Source organism: Pararge aegeria, chromosome 15, assembly GCF_905163445.1.
Source record: "Pararge aegeria chromosome 15, ilParAegt1.1, whole genome shotgun sequence".
NCBI lineage: Eukaryota > Metazoa > Arthropoda > Insecta > Lepidoptera > Nymphalidae > Pararge > Pararge aegeria.
Window position 1 is genome coordinate 8,147,823 of NC_053194.1, and position 25,925 is coordinate 8,173,747.

General features: G+C 34.8%; 1 protein-coding gene across 1 annotated transcript; it reads right to left on the reverse strand.

Annotated features, from left to right (window-relative positions):
• Window positions 1-14,100: 14,100 nt before the first annotated feature.
• LOC120630143 lies at window positions 14,101-25,464 on the reverse strand. The gene is made up of 4 exons (XM_039899292.1): window positions 25,297-25,464; window positions 23,698-23,772; window positions 15,419-15,544; window positions 14,101-15,000 (listed from the first exon to the last, which is right to left on the reverse strand). The coding sequence occupies exons 1-4, from the start codon at window positions 25,411-25,413 to the stop codon at window positions 14,920-14,922; spliced, it is 399 nt and encodes a 132-aa protein (XP_039755226.1). The 5' UTR covers window positions 25,414-25,464; the 3' UTR covers window positions 14,101-14,919.
• Between the last annotated feature and the right edge of the window lie 461 nt (window positions 25,465-25,925).

Sequence of the window (25,925 nt, forward strand, 5' to 3'; positions counted from 1 at the left end):
TGAAGGATAGGCATTGTTTGAGTAATTAAAAGCCTACTCATAAGTCAATTATAACTCGTAATGGGGATTATCGTCATTTTATATCGTCTGCATACCTTGTGCATACCCTCTATGCACGCCACTGAAAGTAGGCCTACTTGAAATAAATGAGGTCGACCTAGTATTTGTATATTTATAAACCTCGCCATTCGCCTAGTCTTATACTATATTCTTTGTCTCTACGAGACGCCACGGACTTATAAAGAATGCAATACGACATTTTAAGCGACACGATGGTGCTAAAGTTTTAAGAGCAACTGCTAAGTTTGCTTTCAAATTCTTCTCTGCCTTCCGAATACCGATCTCTCAAATAGTTCCCGTGGTAGGATTAAAAATTGTTAACGAGCAAAGCTTCAGACCCGATTCTGAAGTCCACCCAAACGAAGTAACGGGCAGAAGCTTGTAATTGTATAAAGAACTGGCCGGACTTTTCGATTTGCGCTCGCAGTTTGAGCTTAGATATTGTGCTATAAATAAATAAAAAAGAGTTTTTAAAACTTCAATAAATTGATGTTGATGTAAAGTTATTTAAATTAGCAGGTGAACACGTCCGCCTGCCAATGTACGGCAACGGGAAATAGGAGATGTTTTCCCCCATTTATTACTACACATAGACTATTTGATATTATTTTCATCTGTGCTCCATTGCTCGGAGAGTTGATAAAGTTGTGGGAGAACATGAAATTGTGTATGGTGAGAAATATATCTCCTGCCCATACTGTGCAGCAATATAATAAGCAATCCATACTTAAATTATCAATGTAAAGGTTGATCCGCAAGCGGTATTGTCAAGACTCGAAATGTATTTGTTTCTTATCTACGTTCTGCTAAATCACAACACCGATCTTAGGAAAATTTGCCAGATATAGCTTGCTAAAACTTGCATCCTATACAGGACAATACCCAGGCGCTAGATGAACTGGATTTACAAAGCCGCAAACCGTTACAGCAAAACCGATCATGACAAGATTTTGCATAGAGATAGCTTTTTAGCGCCGGATAATAAAAGGTCCCGCTAGATTTTTCCAGAACTGAAACAAATGCGGACGATATTTAATTTTAAAATGCTTTCTAGTTTGTCGAGGTCCTATATTATGTGCGTGACATAAACGGATTCAAAATCGGAACGTTGTTAGGTGTTAAGTTACACGACCGCTCCGTGTACTTTTCAATTTCTTGCATTTCTGAGTTGCCATAAAATACCTGTCAGGGGTATAACAGTTATATTAAACAATAACAATAGCCCTAATCAGTTTCTACGCTATATCGAAGCATCCCAACAGACAAATCTGTTATCTATACTCAATTCAGCAGATTTACTGACCTTGACAAAATGTTGCATAAAAATAGCTTAAATTTTGGAAAACACACAAGCGGTATTACCTGGCTAAAGAGGTTTTAAAAGGTTATAGGTACCATTGGTATATTTCCCAAGATCCAAGCTTTTTTATTCTTAGCACGGGCAAAAACAACATACGAAAAGACTTTAAATCGTAAATAAACATTAAACCTAATAAACATTAGACCTAAAACTTCGCGCACTTGCCCTTGTGACTAGGTCAAAAGTTAATTCTACTCTATTGGCGTTTGTCGATATCATAATTGCCGCAAGCAGTCACTTGATAAATTGCACGGAGTCAAGATCCAATCAATTTACCCCGTATTCCATTATTATTATATATTTAGGATAAGTAGGAATGTAATTAATAATTTCGACGACTTTTTAACCTTCATGAAATCATAATTATCATTATCATTATATCCATTTTTATTATTTTAAAATATTATCTTTAGCTTTAACTTGTAAACAAAGAATGTCATTGATATTATGAATGCTGTGTTAGCCTTAAGGTGAACTGTACAACAATATAAAATAATTTTAACAAATTAACAAAAAAAAATACAAAATAGGCTACCTTATTCGACTTAAAACATATAACCTATCTGTCCATAAAGCTATCTGTCTGTTCGTGTCAGTGTCATGAAACGATATTAGTACGATTCCTTAGAGCCGTCTCTATTTGAATAGAACACAATGCGATGTGAGAATAATGGGCACAATGAGGCTTCTTGTTAGACATTAATTGAAGCTGAAAGCTAAAAAAATATATATTTGTAATATATATTTGTAAGGGTATTCTTTATATCCTTATGTCAAATAACTTTAACGTATAGGTAGTTAATGATTAGAATTACTAGACCTACTTCCTAGCAAACTTGTCATATAACTACCTAAATACAAGGTAAATATAGGTCTACTTTTCAAACACATGCAGATCCAAGTCAAACAGCGATTCTCGAATGGCCACTGCCTGTGTCTGTCTCACGTCGATGCCTGAAAATGAACAATGCCATTTTTTAAACACTACTTTAATCGGTAATACTTTTTTATTGTGGTATATTTTTCGAACGTACTCGTTTGTGCAAATGCGTCAGTGCTACTACCATTTTCACTTACCATTTTTAAAGAAACTACAAGTTCTTACCATCTGAACTTAGTATATTTCGATATATTCGCTAAGACCTACTTAGGTAATATTAAAGTTATAAGAATTCACTATTGAAAATCGTTTAACGTGCTTTTGTGCGTCTAGTTCAGCACCACATTATACAGTTCAATGACTAAATAGATTTAGACTCATTTCTCCCTCGGTAGATTTAAACATTTTGCTTTCAACTCATTTTAGATAGCTGAAGTTATTAAGTATTTGAAATTGAATTTGTTTTGTTCACAGACATTTATCTTCACATAAAGCTGTGCGCCAATTAGAGCACCGAATGTATTGAATCTTTATACTTTTACTGCGGATATAGCGTAGTGCTTAGGAATTCAGCTTCTAACTTTCGGAGGTATGTGCATTTTAAGAATTCAAATATCAATTGCTTTTAACGGTGAAAGAGAACATCAATCTTGATTGCCTGAGAGTTCTCCATCATGCTCTCAAGCCAATGGCGTGCACTTCATACATGCACAAAAGCACTGCCTACCCTATAATTAATAAATAACTCGTATAGTATGAGGATTTTTGTATTTTTATGCAATTTTCCTACTGTATGCATACCCTGGTAAGAAACCCACTGTCTCAAGTGGTCTTCGGCCTATTGGCCTGGACTGGAAACCTGTCATATTATTCTCGATAAGTATAGGAAAAACCTAGAATAATGTGACATTTTCATTCGGTAGGTAGGTACGCATCGATATGCCGCAGATAAACGCAGGACTTTATAGGGAGCTCTCATTATTTACGATTTTGCAGACGAAATATTCGAGCGACCTATCTTATACTTCTCTTTAACCGTAATGTAGCGTTAAATGAACACGCACAAAATTTCAGCGAATACTCACCCATCCATAAAATAAACCTTCGTTATATTTATGAGCGGTCTGGAGGCGAGCAGATTAAAGATTAAATCAAACTTTCTACCATAAACTTTACTTTTATGGCTAGTAACTTAAAGGTGACTTCTAATGTCAAAAAATTGTTTTGGAAAAGTTTGGAATCTCCTTAATAATGTTATTCTTATGAAATGATGGTTAAGTGAGAGTAGGACTCGGGCCTGGTTCTGTACACAACCGAAATTTCATAAAAGGGAATTAAATTAATAAAAACTCGCAATTTTTTGTATCCTACTAAAATTATTTAAATGTGAAATTATACGATTAATGGATCTTTTTTCTTTTTCACCAAAAAATTACAGAAGGGAATTTGATATAACTTAAAAGTACCTTATACAGGTTAATATAGCATTTAGAGCATTTTACATATTTTGTAATTTATTTTACGCAACTTTTATAAATTGAACAATAAACTTTTATCTCCTACCTTATATCTATCTCCAAGATGTTTCTTTATATGCCAAAGATTAATGCAGTTCCAGAACCACTTACGTTTAGGCAACCCGTGGTGCTAAGAAGTGCAATTTAAATTTAGAACTAAAATAAAACTATAAATAAATGTGTGTCTATCCTACAGGTCGATGTTTCATCAAACAGTGATCGCTTTGCATTTCTACGCTCGGTGGTAACCGTACATCAGTACTACATCAGTAAATAAAGCTCACCCCCAATATGCTTGTGAGCCGTTGCTGACAGCGCGATTAACTGAGATTAGGATGGTATGTGTGTAACAAGCCGAATATACGAGTAGGTCGTATTATTTATTTATATTTTTTATTCATAAAATAGAACAGATTATTAAAATAGAATAGAAGATTTTCGAGACGCAAAGATAACGAATCTTTGCGTCTCGAAAATCTTATGGCGGTAACCAAAAAATAAACAAACAGACAGATTTATTTTTTTATTAGGAAGCCAACGTGTATACCACCTAATTTGATATATGGACACATTTAACAATTGTTTTGTAATGCTGTACACCCCACTTAAAGGCTAACTCAGCATGCATAACACAAAAGACACTCTTTGTTAACACCAAATTTCGTTATATTTAGCCGCTAAACAAAAGAAATTTAAAATGAAAAAGAGTAAAAAATATAAACCCTAAAATAGGTTCTTACATAACCAAGTAAATAAAAATAACTTAAAAAAATAAATAAATGACTAACTATCATGCCGTACTTTTAAAAGTTTAGATTGTCGGATTTATTTGGTTCGCCATATCTGGAGATTTTTAATAGCGGACGCTATCCTCAGATTCCAGTTATTAATCAGTACCTAATCAGAACTTTACCAAATGCATTTCGATTCTCCTTTTTTTCTAAGCAAATTCTAGGTATCGAAATCTTTATTGAAAATATCGGGTAGTTGTCGATTCAATCTTATTTTTCTAAAACTAAATAATCCTTTCCAATGAATAAAGCTTGTTCAAAAGCATTCTACGAAGTTTACATTTGCTTGGGTAAAATCTAATTTTACAGGAACTCCACTCTCCAAAGTTATGCAAAATGTCGTTAAACGTACCTACGAGTACAAGTTACTACTTGGCGATACTTGTGCGTATAGTCCGACCGCTGAGAGCATGCGTTACTGAAATATGTCAGGTGGCCATATGAAACAAGAACATAACCATACTGACATAACCTGCAGTTCGGCTGCCTGGGAGTTCAACGTAATGTTTTCAAAGTGTGTGAAGTCACCAATGCGCACTTGGACTATGGCCTAAACCCTTTTCAATCTAAGAGAAAGAAAGTAGCATGTAATACCGATGGACATTGGGGTCCCAGGTGGACATACGACATCAAGCTAGTCGTTGATCAGCATAATGCGGCAAAAGACAGTGTGTTGAGTGGAAGTCGTTACAAAAGATTTCATGTATATCAGTTGATTTTTTATCAGTTGAGGAAATGAGCATCGTCTGCAAAACTTCGCAGAACATGCAAGGGTCACTTCCTAAGAGTTTCGACCAACCATAGGCTTGTTGAAATGACAACATTTTCTGTGAGCTACTTACGTAATGTATTCGTAACTATAAGTGAAACGCTGAATTTAATATAAAATGACAAATAAATTGAATGTTTCGATTAGATTTATTCTTTTTTTAACATCGTGGTACTTATAGTAGACATCTTTACTTTGTAATTAATTTAAGAATTATAATTAAAGTAACTGCAAGAAAATTTGGGTTCTTTTTGCGTACTCATTTTTTTTCGGATTTTCTGTAGCTGATTAACCCTTATCATTTAAACAGCATAACGCAGATCTAGGGATAATAAATACTACTAGGTAAATGAAGCGAGCCAAAATTTTTCAATCAGAAATTTAACAACATGTTAAATTTACAGTCGTCTTTTTTATACTTTGTAGACTTTAGCTCAAACTTGGCCAGAGAGGAGCCTGTGCCGTATAGAGGGCTGGTAATGGGTTGATGATGAAGAGGAATTAAGGTTTTACGTGATAGGAACACATTGTATGTTCGAATAAGCCCTGTCAAGAACGCATGCTTTATACGGTCGAACTTTAGTCAGCAGCAGGTGAACTATACTTAATGGCAGTATAGTAACGAGGAAATTGCCTCACTAACTATAAGGAATAACAATGTATTTTATTAGGGTGTGACTCTTTATAAAATACATTGTCATAACTCCTAACTTTTTTGCAGAGCCGGCAAGCGATTTAACGTTCCGGTACAATGCCGTGTAGAAACCGATTGGGGTTGTCTAATATTTATTAAAGGTGAGCCCGCTACCATTTTAATGCATCATTACTTACCACGAGGTGAGATTGCAGTCGAGATCTAATTCGTAGTCGAATCCTTACTAATATAATAAATGCGAAAGTATGTTTGTTCTTCTTTCACGTCCTAACAAAGCTACCAATCTAATTGATTTTTGGCATAGAGTTAATTGAAAGGACGGAGAGTAACATAGGCATTTTTTACCCAGGGCGTTATCCTAGTTGCCACGAGATTGGTAAAAACCGGAATAAAGGTTGACGAAGAACGCTCGCTGTTGAGAAACTAAACTTTGAAATTGCATAAGTATTAAGTATGTACCTAATAGGATTTAAGCTCTCCTTGACACCAGCTTTAAATAGCAAACACGTGTGAAAGAAAAACCTCCCTTCCTGTTACTGGTAATTTATTTTTCTTCTTACAAAAATATTCAACAAAGTTAGCTTAAAACTTTTTAAAAAAAAAGTAGACGCAGAAGCTTAGCTATTATCTAATTTACTGTGTTGAGTTTTATAAAGTTATTTAAAAGCTTATTAGGTATTTATTGAGTTTAAAAATATTCGTCTGTCCTAAATAGCTAGGTAAACAAATACGATAGTCATTAATATAGAAACTGATCATTATAATTAATCATTTTTTATTACACACTAATTTTTACTTGAAATAACCACGACATCATCTTGCACCTAAAAAATAGAAATTGAATACAAATATAACCTAAAATAAACTATTTAAAACTAAATAAAATCTAAAACGTCCGTGAAACCACCACAGCGAGGCACAGTTCCTAAGATGCTGGCAGCATTGTCCCTTTGGATGGCCAAACTAATTCGTTGCCCAAGGTAATTGCCCGCTCTAGGATCACCGGTAGACTCGATAACCCTTTTCGATAATTCTTTGAAAAGGGCTCTTGCCTCCGGACCCCTCGGTCCTAAAGTCTCTATTACACACTAATTTATAATAATATCTTAAATAGGTATTGTGACATTTTGTGAAGAAATTTTCACTATAGGTATCCAGTCTGATCCCTGGCGTTGTTCACCTTCTTGCCTTGCAGAACATGTTAAGTGTTATCTTGGTTATCATCACTAATAACTTCTAAGAATCTTTAGACGCCCACCAACTCACATTGGTGCAGTTTGATGGGTCTATACTCTAAAACCTTCTCTCCAATTTGAAAGGCCAGCAATGAGAGATAAATAGGTTGAGGGTCATAATGAATGATAATATCTTATGCTACTCCTTAAATGAAATTTTCCAATTATAATAATTTCGACAGCATTATCGAAATGAGTGAGTCATTGTGAGTGAGTCATTTGAATACATGGTATATGCTTTGAAATGCGAATTGACATAAAGTAAGGCTAAGATCTCTACCTACACAGCCTTTTTGTAGTCATATAGGATTGCTAATGTACATCTGATATCTGCTTTAATTTTTAGCTTTTATTGTTTGTATGGTACTTTCTCTTTATTTGAGCGATAAGATTGGAAATTACCTTTGCAGTTTTAAGTTGTGTTGATTTTGAACTAAATATCTAAGTGAAGACCGTCACCTACCGTCCGTCCGTCGAAGATAGCTTATTGGAAAACACTCCATCTGACATGAATTAACAATTGTTCCATGCAAAGTATTCATATTTACAAAAAAGTAGGCACATGATTATTGTTTTTTTCTGATCGTTGATAAAGTTTTGTATGAAACTGGACGTTATTAGTAATTTTAAACTCTAGTGCGTATTGATAAACATGTTATTTTAACAATGAAATTCAAAGTCAAAATAGGGGCTAATCTTCAGCAGCTATGCGGCTAATTCAAATTTTAAACATTTCATAATCAAAATGAACCACTGACCTCTATAGTTATACTATAGTTATTAAATGTCAGAGAAAGGAACCCCTTAATTTGGCAGATGTTAGCGGGCTGAATGACAAATTATTCAAAATTTTGAACATATACACAACATATAACCAGAATGTTTAAAAATCTTCAATTAAGAGTTTTTTTACAGTGATTATCTATGAAAGCCAAAAACTCTACAGTAGGAATTCAAGTATAAGTGGTCCTCATTACGTAACAGTTGCATAAATAGCTACAAAACTATTTAGGTTTTGTAGTTGGTAAAGTCTTGTGGCCGCCATGTCGATTGTGTAAAGCTTGCTGTACGTTACTTATTATTGCTGCTCCTTGAAAGAATTTACCCTGAAATTTAAACAGAATTATTTTATTGCTGCTTTTCACAACTGACCGATTAGACTAAACGTGTGTGCAGTGTTTAATTTCGGTTAACTAACTGCCTAATTGTATTACATTTTACTAATTTCGATGCCTAATTGAGCTAATGCTTCATTTACGTGGTGTCTAATCGACATTTTATACTGTCGCGGAACCTATACCTTAAGTGTTGTAACAGCGAAGCTCGCCAGGATTTGAGCCCTAGGGTTACTATAGATGCCAAAACCCAACATTTTTAAAATCTCTCCAAAGCCTCTCTTGAGAGAGCCGACCCAAAAGACCCCGAAGAAGTGAAGATCAGAACCTCACAAGATCGAGAAGGTCATCGGAAGAGTGTGGTGGACAACATTAAGGTCACCTCCGGATATTAATTTTATCAGTACACCAGTTTATGCGTGTCTATAAAAAAAACCTCTAGGTACACACATTTAAATATCTCCAACTAAAAGTGTGGTTATCACAAAGTTGGGAACTTGAATAAGCAAACTTCTGACCGCATCATAAGATAATAGCTCTGGTTATGAAAACTATTTCGTGCCAGGGACAGAGTTATTAAACTTTCTAAAATAGATGTGTCAGAGTTATTAAACTTTCTAAGTCAGATTCTGAATCAGATGTCCTGAACGTGCGCCGACCGCACACCGACGCCCCGTCAGAAATGAAGACCTGTATGTACCCTCTACTCTGATCATCAGAATGAAGTCACATATCAACACTTAGTTTCATTAAATGTAATAAATGACGATGTAGATGCTAATCTCATGAATGCCTCGTGTGCCTGTTTTACACCGGCAACTACGCCCCTGAAACCGTAACGTAGGCTGTCGCCATGCGTATTACTGAATGCTTGGCGGCAGTTCTTCCGCGGATGAGCTCTGTAACAAACCGCTCGACTACAACTGAAAACTTAGGATATAAACAAACGAAACTTAACTTCAATGGATGTAACTTATCGGTTTTTCCTTACGTGATGATATACACAAGTTAATTCTTACGGTACCGTAATTCCCGTTAAAGAGTTTTGTGCCTAAAGGTCACGTTACTGTTAAGGTATAGGTTTCATTTGATAAGGACGACCTAACGTCGCGATTTGAAAGCTCCATTAAAATTTGGCAAACTTACATAATTTAGGGGCGCAAGGAGTTATTTTCCTAAATTATGTCTATCTACTTGACACACAGCTCATACTTGGCAGTACTTATTGGGCACTTTCCAAATCAAACAGTCATCAATCACTTCTTAGGGTTTCGTAGATAAATGGCAAAAACCCGTAACGTAACCCGTGGTGTTTTTATGGATCACTAATAATAGAAAAACTAAATTATTTGTAACTGAGGGCAGTGGCCAGCATGGAGGGTATGTACAGGGTATGTTTATGATACAAAATGAAGAAAATCTTCAATACGAGTTATAAATACTTAATGGTCGGCTTTTTATAACTCTTACAAAGCCTGTCCTTAGGTTTATTATAACTTGTACTTGGAGATTTTCTTAATTTTACATAATCTGCATACCCTGTGCATACCCTCTATGCACGCCACTGACTGAGGGATAAAAAACTCTGTAATAATTAGCGTGCTAGGTAATATAGGACTGAGAACATTATGAAGAAGGTTAATGAGATATGCCGTAAAAAGCTTATAACTTTTCAATTATTAGACGCTGAAATTTTGCTTGTTCACAACAAGTCAATAAAAACTTAAAGTATTAACAAGAAGTAAGTCTTCAAGTTTAAATGAGACATTTTTGTAGACCAAAAAAAAATACGCAATCAATTTTCATGTACATGTTAGTAATCGATATATTGCATATTTCCAAGGTACGGTACTCTCAATGCGCAAGTTTTATTCGCATCTGCCGGTTTTTTTAAAGCAACTAGACAAAGTCTACTTTTTCGCGAGACGACGTAAAAAATGCTGCCAAAACATTAATTATGAGATGAGATGAGAATACCCACCAAGCCGTCCTTAACTTTTTGGGTCCAAGGTTTTAAAGTCGTTGTAGTCCCTGACACTTGTGCAGCATCACTCCTCATGGCTTCAGCGCAAAGCATAGCCAAAACAAACACGAATAAAACCTTCATTATGCGGTCGTCTCTACCAAGTGTTATTGTAAAATTAAATAGTTTGCAAACTATATGCGTCTTTTATACAACGTAGTCTCAGGGAAAACACGCTTTGTCGTAAGTCTCTCGTAGATTTCTACGTAAGGAAAGTACAGAATACAAAACCTGCTGCGAAAAAAACCTGTGCGATTATTCATGCACAAAGCAAAGCGACGTACCAAATTGATTTATATTGTGTGTGTGTGGAATACAAATAAATTGAGGTTCAAACCAATTGCTTGGAACAGTACCGTTTTGGAAATAAATCATAATATAATTGAAACTCGTTAAACTCTTCCTATGTATACTGTATATTAATTAAGCGGGGCAAACTTTTTGTCTCTACTCCGGGAGTAAATTTGGGGACTTTAATTAAAAGAACGACACAAAAGCGTATTTATTGTCAAACGCAGTCCTGAAACTCCAAATTAATGTTAGCCTATATTTTATAACGTAAAGAAAAATATAGTGGAAATACATTTAACATATTAAAATGTTCGAAATGTAGTTTAGTTATAAAAATACCCTTCCGGAAACGCTAATTTCCTTCCTAGTATGGTAAAATCAATTGAGAATCTCCCCGAACGTGAGCCCGACGCCCTTAACAGTTCTAATTACAGACGTTATTACAGACATATGAGGCTTAAAACCTGCGCCTCAAGTGAAAACATCAGTTAACGAGCTAGCAACAACCGCTAGCGCGAGAGATTTGTTCGGAGGTTGTATCGATATTAGCCTATTAGGCATATAGAAGTATCTATTATTAAGACAAGATAATGAAAATCTCAACATGTTTTTCTAGCTTTTCCCCGCGACTTTGTCTGCGTCCCACTTCTGATAAGTTTTCTTCACTATATTGAGTATTGGCCACCACGTCACGTTTTTTTCAACTTTTCTGATTTATTATTAGCTTAAATATAGATAACCATTCATATATGATTTAAAATTAACATATATTAAGTAATATGTAGACACATAAATTCATATTAGAGTCATCTTCAACATTTACTTTTTACTTCTTAGTATAGGCCTCCTCTCCTGGACTCATTACGAAACTCCAATGCAGATTGATGAGCTGGTTGATCGCATATCAAAGTTATAAGTAATATTGTTGTAATAACATAAACATGGATATAGTGTATTGGTACGTTTAACTCATGTGTATTGTTTAATTATATTTTATAAGTTAAGAAAACTTACATCTAAACTTACATCTAATAGAAAATTAGTAGAGTATAGCCAACTAAAAGTATTCACAAGTAGAATTTAAATAAAAAGAAAAAAATATAAAAGACTATTAAAAAGGATTTTGGACTGATATTTAAGAAATAATAAATCGAGTATTGCGTGGCACAAGATAGGGATATAGCAATCACAATTTTGTATTTTGGATTTATTATTTTTTGCAATAAAGATTTTAAAGTATCAAAGTCAAAGTCAAAAATATCTTTATCCAAGTAGGCCCATAGATGGCACTTTTGATGCGTACATTACATGAGAAATGTGTCCAGACACGGTATTGACATGATGGCGATAACCATATTCGTGAACTGAAAACTAAAGCTACGAGGATACCAAACGCGTCTTGGTCTAAAAAAAAGCCCACGCAAACTTAGCCGGCAGTTCTTTTTAGTTAACACCATCTCACATTGTCGTTTGAAATTAGAAGAGCCACTGGGTTAGAGCAATAATTCACACCCAAGCTTTTTTATCGATCACGTAGTCCTTTATACTAAAATATGACTATTCTATAAGCTTACGTTTAATTCAAGCTTTGAACGCTCATCACATCTTGGAGATGTCTCTTAAACATCTCTAAGATGTCTATGGGTTCGTTTAATGGCAATTGCATACAATTTGAAAATTTTATGCGAATTATGAATTTTATGTAACCTTGTATTTTGCGCTGCAAGTTTATTCTTAGTTGTATTGTTCAAATTGTTGCAGTCACATTTTTTGCTTAAATCCATCTATCTATCTGGTTTCTACAAAGGGAAAATTTCGCCTTTGAATTAATGCACGAGCGGACTTAATATAATCTGCAGTGTCGATGTAATGCAATGTACCTATTGTTGTACATATTGAATGTTTTATGGAACGTCGAGATGCAGCCAACTGCGAACAAGGTTCTTTAATGTATGAATGCAGTCGAGTCTATTCTTATAAAATATACATAAATGGTGAGTATTTCACTAGCAACCAGGGTGATAATGGCACGAATTATGTTTTTCATAAATATTTAATACCTTATGTACCGAGTTATGTATATAATCGAAATTTCAACGGCTCTAAAGATTTTTATGAGAATTAGTATGCAGGGGGTTTCGGAAGCGATAAATCGGATTTAATTTTTTAGAAAACCTTGTTTTATCCGTGTTTTCAGGCAATGAAAGACTGCTACTGCTACTGCATTAGTGTCCGAAGATAAATTTCGTCACCGTCTACAAGGTTATTTTAGCCCATGTGGGAAATAGAGAGGTCTCGAATCCAGATAATTATTTTGTCTCCTTTGTTTCGGTATTTTCTTTTTGATTTATTTATTTACTTATTATTAATGTACCATAAATTGTGATTGAACATAAGATACACGAAGTGTTAAAAGGAAAGCTTTTCTCTATAACAGATCTCTTCCAGCTCGACCAGGATGTGACTCACATCCTGAGTCAGATGATTTTATTGTAGTATCGGTCAAATAAAGGTACAATATAATAAATGGTAACTACTAAAAGTATGCAATATATCTATATATTAACAAGATTCTACATACTAATACAGAATACAATTTGAAGATATTATATTATATACAAAATACATAAAAACAATTTACTTCTAATAAAATAATCTTCAATAGACTTCACTAATGTGCAGCATCAGATCTATCTTTATGATAAGTTTAGTATAGATATTTGTACAACAGACTTGGCAACATTTTCTAGTGTTGAAACACTCACAGGGTCTAACACTATACAGCATTACTAGACGAATTAAGGCGCAGAGTGTTAAGTTACTGATTTTAATCTATGTCTTTGATAAAAAGATATATTTTATGTCTGACCATATTTCTGTCTCAGTTAATGGTTATCCACTTCCACGATTAATTAAGGTTTTTTCGATATAAAAACAAAGTTCCACACAGTTTTGAGTATGTTTTTCTTTGTTTTTTTATATATAAAATAAAAAATACTATTAATTACTGAGCATTTTGTTTTATTTTAATATTTTTCATTAATTACATATTAAATACTTAAAAACTTTAATTAAAATAATATTTAATCGAATGAAATGAACATTCCAGTTTGAAACCTTATAGTAGTAGAGGTCAGTGAGTTTGAAACCTCCGATTTTGAGGCTGAAATCCAGCTCCAAATTCCGTAATTTTCCGACAAGTAGACAACCTGTACTATTTATACAAAAGAAAACGCCTGTATTGTTATTCGCTTTATGGCGAAGGCAGGTTGCCACTGAGTTAAGAAAATATCCGAAAAGTTACTAAACTTGATTGAGGAAGCAGACTCATATCATATCAACATTTTACTATTTTACGTAAGTAAAACGGATATTTGAGTTTTTGAAATAAAAAGATAGAACACTTAGATCTAAATAAGGTAGGTATGTACCTAAATTTATTTTACAATAAATTAAATAGTAACTTAATAGTGCTATTACAACTAGCCCGATTTCAGTTCGATCAGGAAGCAGAGCTCATTTTACGCTTTAAGCCTTGTTGAACATTAGACCGTATGAAAACTCCGTTTTCTAAGCGAACGGCGAGATCAGCCGTTCAATGGATCAATCTTGATCTGATGAATGGATCAAGGTCAATGGACTTCGGATGTGTGAACATTTTTGGACAATGTTATTTAAGAGTACTGGAGTTAAGTATGTGCGTTTTAATTTAAGCAATAAAATATTTGCTTTACGGTAAAGAAAAAACACCAACAACAGAGTTCTCCTTTAAGTTCTCAAGGGCGTCTGAATTCTACCAATCTGCACTTGGCCAGCGTCTGGACTGCGGCGTAAGCCCTTCTTGTACTGAGAGAAGACCCGTGCCCTGTAGTGTGCCGTTAATAGGCTGTCTTCTTAAAATCTTATTGATCGAGGATTGATCATTTGGCCTCTAAACAAACATCTAATCGACGCAACACCAACTCGACTCAGATTAAGACATTGAATTGTAAGCTCTATGTGATGAGATATTAAGTGTTGTTTGAAGTGGAGAAAAAGTGGTCCATTCGTCTCACTTCGACTATTGATAAGTTTACTCGATGTCCCATAACACAAAGATTATATTCATTAATTTGAGTTCAGGTCATAAGATCTGGAAATCCAAGTACAGACATTCTGCTCCCCGTATACGGGCTTTAACTGACATTGTAATATCACTATAATGAAAGCGTCATAATAACGCACTAGTGTTTTCTTTTTCTGTGGAACATGCTTGCAATATCGTGAGCTGTATTCGCGAAGTTCAAAGCTCGTAATCCGCGACCCTGGAAACAATAAATTACCAGCATTAGCAATACGTACGATACCAATAGTAATCTAAACTAATGATATAATTGTCATGATCGTCAAGTCAATAACATCAATGTCGAGTTCTACTATTAGTAGAGTAACTACTATTTCGTGTAAATTAGGCTTTTTCACCACCTTCTGATAAATGTTGAATAACTTATTACGCTTCGTTAAAATAAGGTGCGATTAACAAAATTTCCAAAACTCATTTTTAAACCACTTTAAAATTCTAAAATTAAAACAAGAATTTTTAACAATTCTTCTGTAGTTCCTTAAATAAGCGCGTTAAAAATTACAGATAAAGGTACGTTTCACATAAAATATTTAAAATTTATTTGAAGTTAACTTTTATACAACTAAATGTTTTTATTAATTAATTCATTTAGTACTTACAACAGCTCGAGCGCCAGTCTTGATAGCTTTCACAGGTATCTTCGGTCGTGCCTCGCTTGCACCTATGAACATCGATAACACGCCCAAAAGTAATATAAATAGAGATGATAACTTCATTTTAACAAATAATCACAACACTCAACTTGTTAGTTCGAGATGCTATTTCAAGTACGTGCAAATTAGCATAATGGCTTTTTATATTACTCGTGGGTCTGATAAGAAAGATTCTTTGAATATGCAAGCGGGGAATCTACCGTGCCCCAAGAGTCTGTTGACTTACTGAATAATCGTGATTCGTGGTCAATGAGTAATGACGCACTCAGTTATTAATAATAATTAAACTGGACGATATTTACATTATAACTATCGTATAGTAAGTAATCACTATTTTTGTTTACATTATGTATTTACCTTTTATATAGATCGATTTTCCATATTATAAAATCAATATTCATTGCAAAAGTTTGTTTGTTTATTGTGCCGTCTTGTGACGACAGATCAATATACCAGAAACTTAAAAACAATTCCGTCATACAATATTTATGCGTAACTTTAACTATAAACGTGATGAACATGAATGTTTTTTAATGTCTGTGTTTTACTGTACCTATGTTATAAGTATTTATTTATATTATTCATAAAAATATGCATTGGTCTTTTTAGTATCCATAACACAAGATACGCTTACTTTAGGGCTAGATAGCGATGTGTGTATTGTCGTTTATTTATTAGATATTATTTATTATTCATTTGTATCACAAATGATAGTTGCATCCGTATGGGGAAATCCCTTAGTCAAAACTATTGCGACTTGGATGAAAAAAGAAGTGTCATCTAGTACCGGACAAACGTAATTTCAAATCCATTTTAAAATATCCCGAAAATATCACATGCGTAGGCGTCTGAACACGCAGGAATGTCGGTGCACGCTTTTTGAGCCCACCCATTTCTTTGGACTCCGCATAAATTCATAGTGAGAATGCTTCTCAGCAGTACCATGAAGTATTGTTGAGGTCAGTGAAACTTGTCGCATGAGTCGCACTGGTTTACTGTCAATTATTTACTTTTAAATGCAAAAAAAATAAGTGTGTGGAATTTATTTTACTAAATGTAAAGAAAGTTGATAAAAATATAATAATAAATGAAGAATCAGTATAAATGGAAGATTCCGCAGTTTTTCTGGGCATGACCTTAGATTGTAAGCTTCAGTGGGGTACCCATAAAGATAGCTAGTGTATCTAAACTATGCTCGGCAGCCTACGCCGTCAGGAAAATTAGACAGATCACTGACGTAGAAACAGCAAGACTTGTTTACTTTGCGTACTTTCATAGTGTGATGTCTTACGGGATCTTATTATGGGGTAAAGCTGCTGATATTGAAACTATATTCATATTGCAGAAAAGAGCTTATAAACTTAAATCACGTGAATCCCTCCGTAAAAATTTAGAGAAATACGCATATTTTCTGTAGCCTCATAATATATTTATAACAATATAGTATTTGTAAGACAACATATTAGTCGATATAAACAAAAAGTGGATATAAGCCATCGACTTACAAGAAATGGTCATAAGGAGCACCTACATATCGTCTGCAAAAGGTACAGAAGTCATTTGTGGGATTGAGTATACGCTTTTATAATAAGATCCCTAAGGCAATTTTGGACCTATCCTGCATAAGTTTAAAGAATGTGCTAAAACACATTTATTACAGCGAGGTTACTATACAATTGATGAATTTCTTAATGACAAGGTTGCTTAGAAGCATGCGGCTCCGCTTTCATCTCATACAAGATAGTAAAATTGAAATAGTTGATATTGGAAAAGAGCAACTGCTGAGTTTCTTGCCGGCTTCTTCTCGGTAGAATCTGCTTTCCGAACCGGTGGTAGAGTCACTACACACAGCAGACTTGACGATTCAAAACTGCTTATATTAAGCCTACTTGGAATAAATGAATTTTGAATTTTGAGGCTATGAGGGATCTTTTTAAATTTAGTCAAGTGCAACATTAAAACTTCTTTCCCATCGGCAGCAGACAACTATTCAAATAGAAATAATCTTTCGTGTGGTTCACTAAAACTAGTTCTGGTGAGTAAATCCGCCGATCTTTGTTGGTGATATCGATCATTTCGCGGATCAAAGCCTTTATTTTATCATGTAAGGAAATTTTTTGGATATTGAACTTATTGAAGCTTATCTCTAACTTAGTTCAATTGACAAAATTTTAAATATCGTAGTTCGTAAACACTTTAAGTCCCATTTTCGTTTGTTATGTTCTCCTTTATTTCGTCCTCTGTCCGTTCTTTTGTATCCTGTAATAACCTAAAAAAATTACTGTTATAAATATTACAATTTACGAGAAAAATAAATTTTTCACTGTCCGGTTCTTAGGGACTACTTGTGTCCGGCGCTAGGAAACACGATAGTGCGCAAATTTCCTGATATAAACCTAATCAGTTTTGAAAATCACATAAAAGTTCCATAGTCTACGAATAATAATGTAACCCACATTTACTAATTAATACCAAAAAGATAAATATAAACAAAATATGAACACAAAAATATACCTGTAACACTTACCTTGATATTTTGTGACGCAGTGTTCTGCAGCCAATAACAGATATCGACCTCTCGCGATGTTGCCTAGAGCTCCACTGACAAACTATGTTGTGTGACCCTATACCGATACACCGTCTTCGTCCCTTTTACCTACGTTTGAATTTTTCACGTTTTAACATGTCGAGATAACAGCAATGTCCGGCGGTAGGTGCCGTCCGTCGTTACGGGAGTTCCCCTACCTACATTTTTACGTACCTACAATTTGCGTCATATATTTCTCAACAGGTCTCATCCAGGTCTAGAAACTACTCGTTTATTATGTCGATTACTCAACGTAGTTAGGTTCCTTTGACCTGATGATGCGCAAATTATAGAGGTCAGTAACAGCGCTACATTCCACACAAATTCCGTTGCCAAATCCAATTTGTGTCTCTGACTAATTAATTGATATCTTTATGTAGTTTCACCCGGCTTAGCCTAAATACTTGATAATAACAGTATTTATGTACTGTAGTATGTATAATAAAATTATAAAGGGTTTTCTGAGTTTAAAAAAAAAAATTAAATCAATACTTTAAGTACACTAGATGCATGATCGACCACTGAAACATAATAATGAATAAAATAAATAAATATACTACGACAATACACACACCGCCATCTAGCCCCAAAGTAAGCGTAGCTTGTGTTATGGGTGCTAAGATGTGATGAATATTTTTTCAATGAATAATATACATAAATACTGATAAATTCATATAAACACCCAGACACTGAAAAACATTTTCCAGTTGTGGGAGTGGAACCCACGGCCTTTGACTCAGAAAGCAGGGTCGCTGCCTACTGCGCCAATCGGCCGTCAAATATAGTTGCAATAGCAGACTTGGATCCTCTTCCCTTATCACCAACATGGGAAAACGATCACTTCGGTTTTTTTTTATTCCTCTACAATATAGTACTTATCTACAATCTCACCTGGTGTTAAGTGATGCAGTTTTAGATGGTAAGGGGCTAACCTGTTAGGAGTACGGCAGTTATGTTACACCCATATCCCTAATAGGTTTTTCGTACCGGAACGCTAAATCGCTTAGCGGCACGTCTTAGTTGGAAGTATGGTAACCACGGCGGAAGCCTCCCAGACCAGAGAAAATTAAGAGATTATAAATGAAATAATTTCACCTGCCGGGAATCGAGTACGGAACCACAGCGCTTACCACTGCGTCACGGAGTTTGTCAAAAAACACAAGGATTTCAATTATTAAGAAAAATACACCTTATCACTCTTCTAGAAGCCAATACGTCCTCTACGGAAGACTTGTCACTACGGCAAAATTAAGTAATAACGTCCTACCGTCCGTTCCAAGACGTATAATTTGTGGAGCCGCATTTTGCAAGAGAATGTTAATAATATTACACCTGTATGCGAAGCCAGTGTTATTAGTCTTCCACATGCGATATTAAGGCAAAAGTAGACTATTCCCCAGCTCTTTCCCCAGTCATAGCGATGAGATATTACTTTCAAACCTAAAGAGACGGATAGGAAAAAAATATATATCTTCATTTCAAAGCATCTTTTTGAATATTAAAATGGCAGTTATATAAAATTATTAATAACGGTATAGCAACAGAAAATTGTATAAAGTAGAAATGAAAAGATGAAAATCATGCTAATATGATCAAAGAAAGAGCTATGCAGCTCTGGAGTTGATCGTACATTGGTGCTAGTAAAAATGAGTAGCTACACAAACCTTTATAGAACTCGAAATAGTTTAAGAATTTAATAATTTAAAACTACGTTATATTATAAGAAAGCCGAAGCCGGTCAACAAACTGTTCTTCAGTTTTACGGAATGTTTGTAATTTATGTTACTGTAGTAATTGTTACTGAAAAAAAAGAAAAACTCCAATGACAGGCAAACTTTTTCGATTCTTATCATACTCCGCGCACTAATAGACGTAAACTTCCAACTCGAGTCTATTGAATCTACATATGTAGATCTCTTTTAGACAATCTTATGAGTGTCTTGATAACATGATGAATTATATGTATAAAGAATAATATTTAAAATTATTTGATATAAAAAATGCGATATTGTGGTATACCTATAGTAGAAAGGTATACTCCATACTATTACTACATACCGGCTGATCCTACACCGTGGTCTATTTTTAGATCGAATAGAGAACATTATTAAGTTTGCACATAGTATTACGTATTATGAGTTAGTCTCTTTATGATATCAGTCGAAGCGGTGATAGTCCAGTGGGTAGGACTTCCACTTAACTTTCGGGGGGGCGAGTTCGAATCCCACCACACACCTCTAACTTTTCTAAGTTATGTACGTTTTAAGCAATCAAAATACCACTTGCTTCAACGGTGAAGGAAAACAACGTAATGAAACTCTCATACCTGAGAGATCTCCCTCCCTAATGATCTCAAAGGTGTGTGAAGTCCGCCAATCCGCATTGGGCTAGCGTGGTGGACTACGGCCTTAGCCCTGTCTCACTATGAAAGGAAACCTGTGCCCTGTAGTGGGCCGGTATGAGGTTGATATGATGATGATGATGATAATGATGATATTGAATAGAAGCAGGCGCTACTTTACGGAAATCCATGATATATTATGAAAATTAAGCTTAATTTGCTATACTCCGCGAAAAGCAGGAAAATATGTGTTGTGTAATAATTTCTTCAATCCTTATACTCCACACCAAACAGATCTTCAGCAATGTACCCTGTACGTTTCGCTCCGAAACCTTCAACAATCAACATCTCCTGAGTTGTGAGCGACTATACAATGAATAATTGTCAATTATTCATTGTAAAGTCAACATTTCCTGAGGATGCTCCGGTTTCGGAGAGAAACTTGCATAGAGGGTTTGCTGAAGATGATGATAATATTAATCTAGATGCTAGCGATAAAAACTGGGCTCGACGGTAAAAGGAATATACGGTAAACAATGAAAAGAAAAAATATATAATATTTAAAACGTAACGTTTCCAGTAAGGTTAGCGAGTACAGATAAAGTGAGGTTTAGAAATAACTATATGAAACTATCAAAACTTGTAAAAGAGTAGATTTTCTATCACCCTCCTTTTGGTTTTTTGTTTTTGAGTTTGTTGTAAATTTTGTGAGCTGTCCCAACCGCGGTTGCTACTCCAAATCCTTTTTTCTGAAACACATATAAACTAATGTCAGGAGATGAAACATTTAATTCAATTTATATATATATTGGTACCGTAATCTCGTAATCCTCCTTTTTTGAACCTCCTTACAAAAGACCTATATCCAGCGGTGGACGTTAATCGGTTGAAGTGATGACGAAGACAGTAATCGGTAGATGAAATCTAATTAAGTAGGTACTTACAGCAATTTTGCCTACTTTCTTGATAGTTTTGATGCTAACTTTTGGGTCCGCTTGACTTTGAACGGCAAACAGCGCAATCACGGCCATGACGAGTATAAAAATGGCCGACAATTTCATTTTTTAATTTTGTTTCTTTCAGAATAAATTCGATCGGGTTAATCGCTCGTATTACAGGCTCGCAGCCAAACAGTGAGATATTATATATGCCGTACAACTGACCTGAATAGCTTAAATTTACATTAGTATTTTTACGTTAACTCCAAATTGCTTTAGGATAACCTGAGTAATAAAAATTTAATTAATAAACGATCAGAATAATAATGATTTTGTTTATCGATAACGAGAAGAAGATTTACAGGTATTAATTATTACTAACTAGTCGGTAAATAACCTACTTAAGGCAATTTATAATTAAATGTACAATCCACATATTGATGTATTGCACGCCTCACAAGCGAAGCGTTGACGTGGGTATTACTGTCAGTTTACGCACACCGAGTGATTCTCCAACTTAAAATGTCACTTTTTTTTATTCTTTATTGTTTTTATAAGGCAAATTTTGAGAAAAAACACGATTTTTAACACTCATGATATTTTCAAATCTCTTTTTATTATTTAAACTAATTAAAAAATTGTTTCAAAAAGTTCGTCGTTTGGACGTCCGTGTGTCTGTATGTGCGGATCCCTTATCTTGTGGTCACGATAACGAGCGAAATACTACACCTATCGAGTTGGTTTTGTTTTATAGGTTTCAGTATTTTAAGAAATAGAATTACTTGTCACGGTATAATTAGATGTCGTTTAGTTATTATTTACAAATAATGTCAATTTTATTGTAATGAATTATATTACGAGGCGTGCACTTTTGGATTTTCCAACTATTTTTTAGAATTTAAACACGATGTCTAAGAACGCTTTGCCTAATACAGTCAGATTCAAATATATGTCTCGTTCCCACACTTTTTATTCACCACCTATCACTGCCTTCAATGGTTCTACCGCCTAACAAGTTTCAGTAGAAAAACAGGCTGGCTTTACTATTGATTCAGATATTAATATATTTCCACTTCCAGATTATGTCGAGCCATGCTACAGCCATGTACCGACAAAAACAAATTTTATATTGATAATACTGTCACCGACAAATGTACAACTAAATGAAAATTATACACATTAACATGTTAATTTATTAATAAATGGAGAATCATTAAAAATGGAAGATTCCACAGTTTTTCTGGACATGACCTTACTTTGTAAGCTTCAGTGGGGTACCCATATAGATACACTAGTAGGTAAACTAAGCTCGGCTGCCTACGCCGTCAGGAAAATTAGACAGATTACTGACGTAGAAACAGCAAGAGTTGTTTACTTTGCGTACTTTCATAGTGTGATGTCTTACGGGATCTTATTATGCAGCAAAACTGCAGATATTGAAACTATATTCATATTGCAGAAAAGAGCTGTACGGTCAATATATAAACATAAATCACGTGAACCCCTCCGTGAAAAATTTAAAGAAATAGGTATACTTACGGTAGCCTCACAATATAACTTTTTATAACAATATACTATTTGTAAGACAACATATTAGTCTTTATAAACAAAAAGTGGATGTAAACAGACGACTTACGAGAAATGGTCATAAATTAGTGACATCTGCATATCGTCTGCGAAAGGTGCAGAAGTCGTTTGTGCAGAACTCAAGTTCATGATTCCTAAGGTAATTTTGGACCTACCAATGCATAAGTTTAAAGAATGTGTTAAAACACATTTATTACAGCGAGGTTATTATACAATTGATGAATTTCTTAATGACAAGGTTGCTTGGAAGCATCCGGCTCCGCTTTCATCTCTCACAAGATAGAAAATTCAATTATAAAATGTAAAATGTAAATTGTTGGTATTGGAAAAGAGCAACTGCTGAGTTTCTTGCCGGCTTCTTCTCGGTAGAATCTGCCTTCCGAACCGGTGGTAGAGGCACTACACACAGACCGACTTGACGATTCAAAAGTGCTTATATTGACACTAAGGCCTACTTGAAATAAATGAATTTTGAATTTTAAATTGAAATTTAACTTATTATGCTTTAAATATTAATATAAATTTCACTGAAAGGACGATTGACTAATGGTACTGACGAAAATAAAACCAGTGTAAAAGGAAGTATCCAGTTAGAATCGAAAAAAATAATACAATATAGTTAATAGTAGTAAGAACTGATTCATTTTTATTATAAAGAATAATTCGGCACTTAATAAGCATAACAAAAATTACATTTGTATATCACAGAATGGAATCAATTGATTTAATTATAGTTATCAGCGTCTCTCCTCTCTCTCTCTCCTAACTCTCAGTTGTGTCTGTTCCGGACGTGAGAGTAAATTTCATGAGCTGTTCCCGCAGCTCCGGCTACTCCAAAGCCCTTTCTCTGAAAAAAAATATAAAAAATTGAAAAATATATAAATTTGTAGCAGATACAAAATTGTAAAAATTGTGTACCTAGATAAATTTTCAATGTTTTCTTCTTATTATGTAATATTTTATATGAGACTTCTACTGCATTTAGTTGAGACCACATTTTTTCAGTTGAATATATAACTCAATCATCGTCAACAACAAAAAAATATTTAAAATAAGAAGCTACAAAATGTACCGCTTTTCAAGAGTCATCATCATCATCGGCAGCTTATTAACGTGCCATTGCTGGGTACAGGCCTTGTCTCTCATTACAAGAGAGACGATTTTTAGAGCATATACCCACCACGCTGCTCCAACACGGGTTGGTGGACTTTTAAAGATTGTTTTGTGTGAATATATGTAGATAATGTTATTATAACTAGATAATAAACTAGTAGGTGGGAATTTCACTTCGTGTAATAGGCTTAAAGGGGGGTTACGTTAAGACCGCGTTCTTAACATAAGTTACATTAGTGCAAGTATTTATGTCTGAAAAACAATAGTGTCACTATGACTGTTCTGTAAGTATTACTGTACATCAACATAAATAGCCTAAGTATAATTACTACTCTGCTGCTGTTTACTCGTTGAGCAATGTCGGTAACTCCGTAGAAGAACCAGAGTTACCGACATAGCTCAACGAGTCGCGAAGCTGAAGTGGCAATCGGCGGGCACATAGTTCGGAGGAGGGATGGACGTTGGGGTCCCAAGGTGCTGGAATGGCAGACCCGCACTGGTAAACGTAGTGTTGGTCGACCCACGACGAGGTGGACGGACGACATTATATGCGTCGCAGGTAGCCGCTGGATTCAAGCGGCACAAAACCAAGGAATTTAGAACTCGCTACAAAAGACCTATGTCCAGCAGAGGACGTCTATCGGTTGATATTATGAATGACTGCTGGACTAAAATGACTTTCTGATGAGGGGTTGTCCATTCACCATTCATTCAGTCACCACGCTGGGCAGACGGGTTGGTGATCGCAGTAGATTGAAGCAGTAGCACAGGACGCTGCTGCTATTCTGCTGCCCTGAGTCTTAGAAGAGGAGGAGTGGTGACAACTGTACAAATATATACATACAGCCCGTCAACCCGTATTGGAGCAGCGAGGTCGAGGCGTTAAAACCGTATCAAACATGAAAAATGAAAATGCAAAATGAAAAATGAAGATGATCACGATGACACATTGCTGTACATATAAACTTTTTTTTTTTAATATACTATGACAATACACACATCGCTATCTAGCCCCAAAGTAAGCGTAGCTTGTGTTATGGGTACTAAGATGACTGATGAATATTTTTATGAATAATATAGGTACATAAAATACTTAGAATATACATATAAACACCTGGACACCGAAAAACATTCATGCTCATCACACAAACATTTTCCAGTAGTGGGAGTCGATCCCACGGCCTTGCACTCAGAAAGCAGGGTCGCTGCAAACTGCGCCAATCGGCCGTCAAAATTAAAAAAGCAAAGAAAAACTTACAATAATTTTGCCGCCCTTCTTAATAGCGTTTACGTTAACTTTAGGGGCAGCTTCGCTGTGACCGACGAATAGCGCCAGAACGGCCATAATGAAAACGAACAGAGCTGATAGTTTCATTTTGTTTTTGTTTTCTTTTTTCCAAAAGTGTAGACCGGCACTGTATGCTGGCTTTCAAGTCAATGATAAATCCACCATATTGCACGGCTATTTAAATATCTTTGTATTTTCCTCACCGTACGTTAATGCTCTATAACTAACGACTGTGGGGTTCTCCCATTGAATGCTAATGTGTAAGAGATTGTAGATTCGTAAATGTAGTTAGTATTCGTGATATAAAGTGATATATAAGGATTGTATAATATAAGCATATGCGAAGTGACATATATAAAGTACAACTATTACTATATATGAGGAATAACGTTTTTCGAAATAACCTTAGAAATAAATAAATAAACTTCAATACATACATCGCTATCTAGCCCAAAGGTAAGCGTAGCTTTTGTTATGGGTACTAAGATGACTGATGAATATTTTTATAAATAATATACGAGTACATAAATACTTAGAATTTACATAGGAATAAATAGGGCATAGTAGTAGTTTTAAAGAGTTGTCCGGGAAAGTACTAC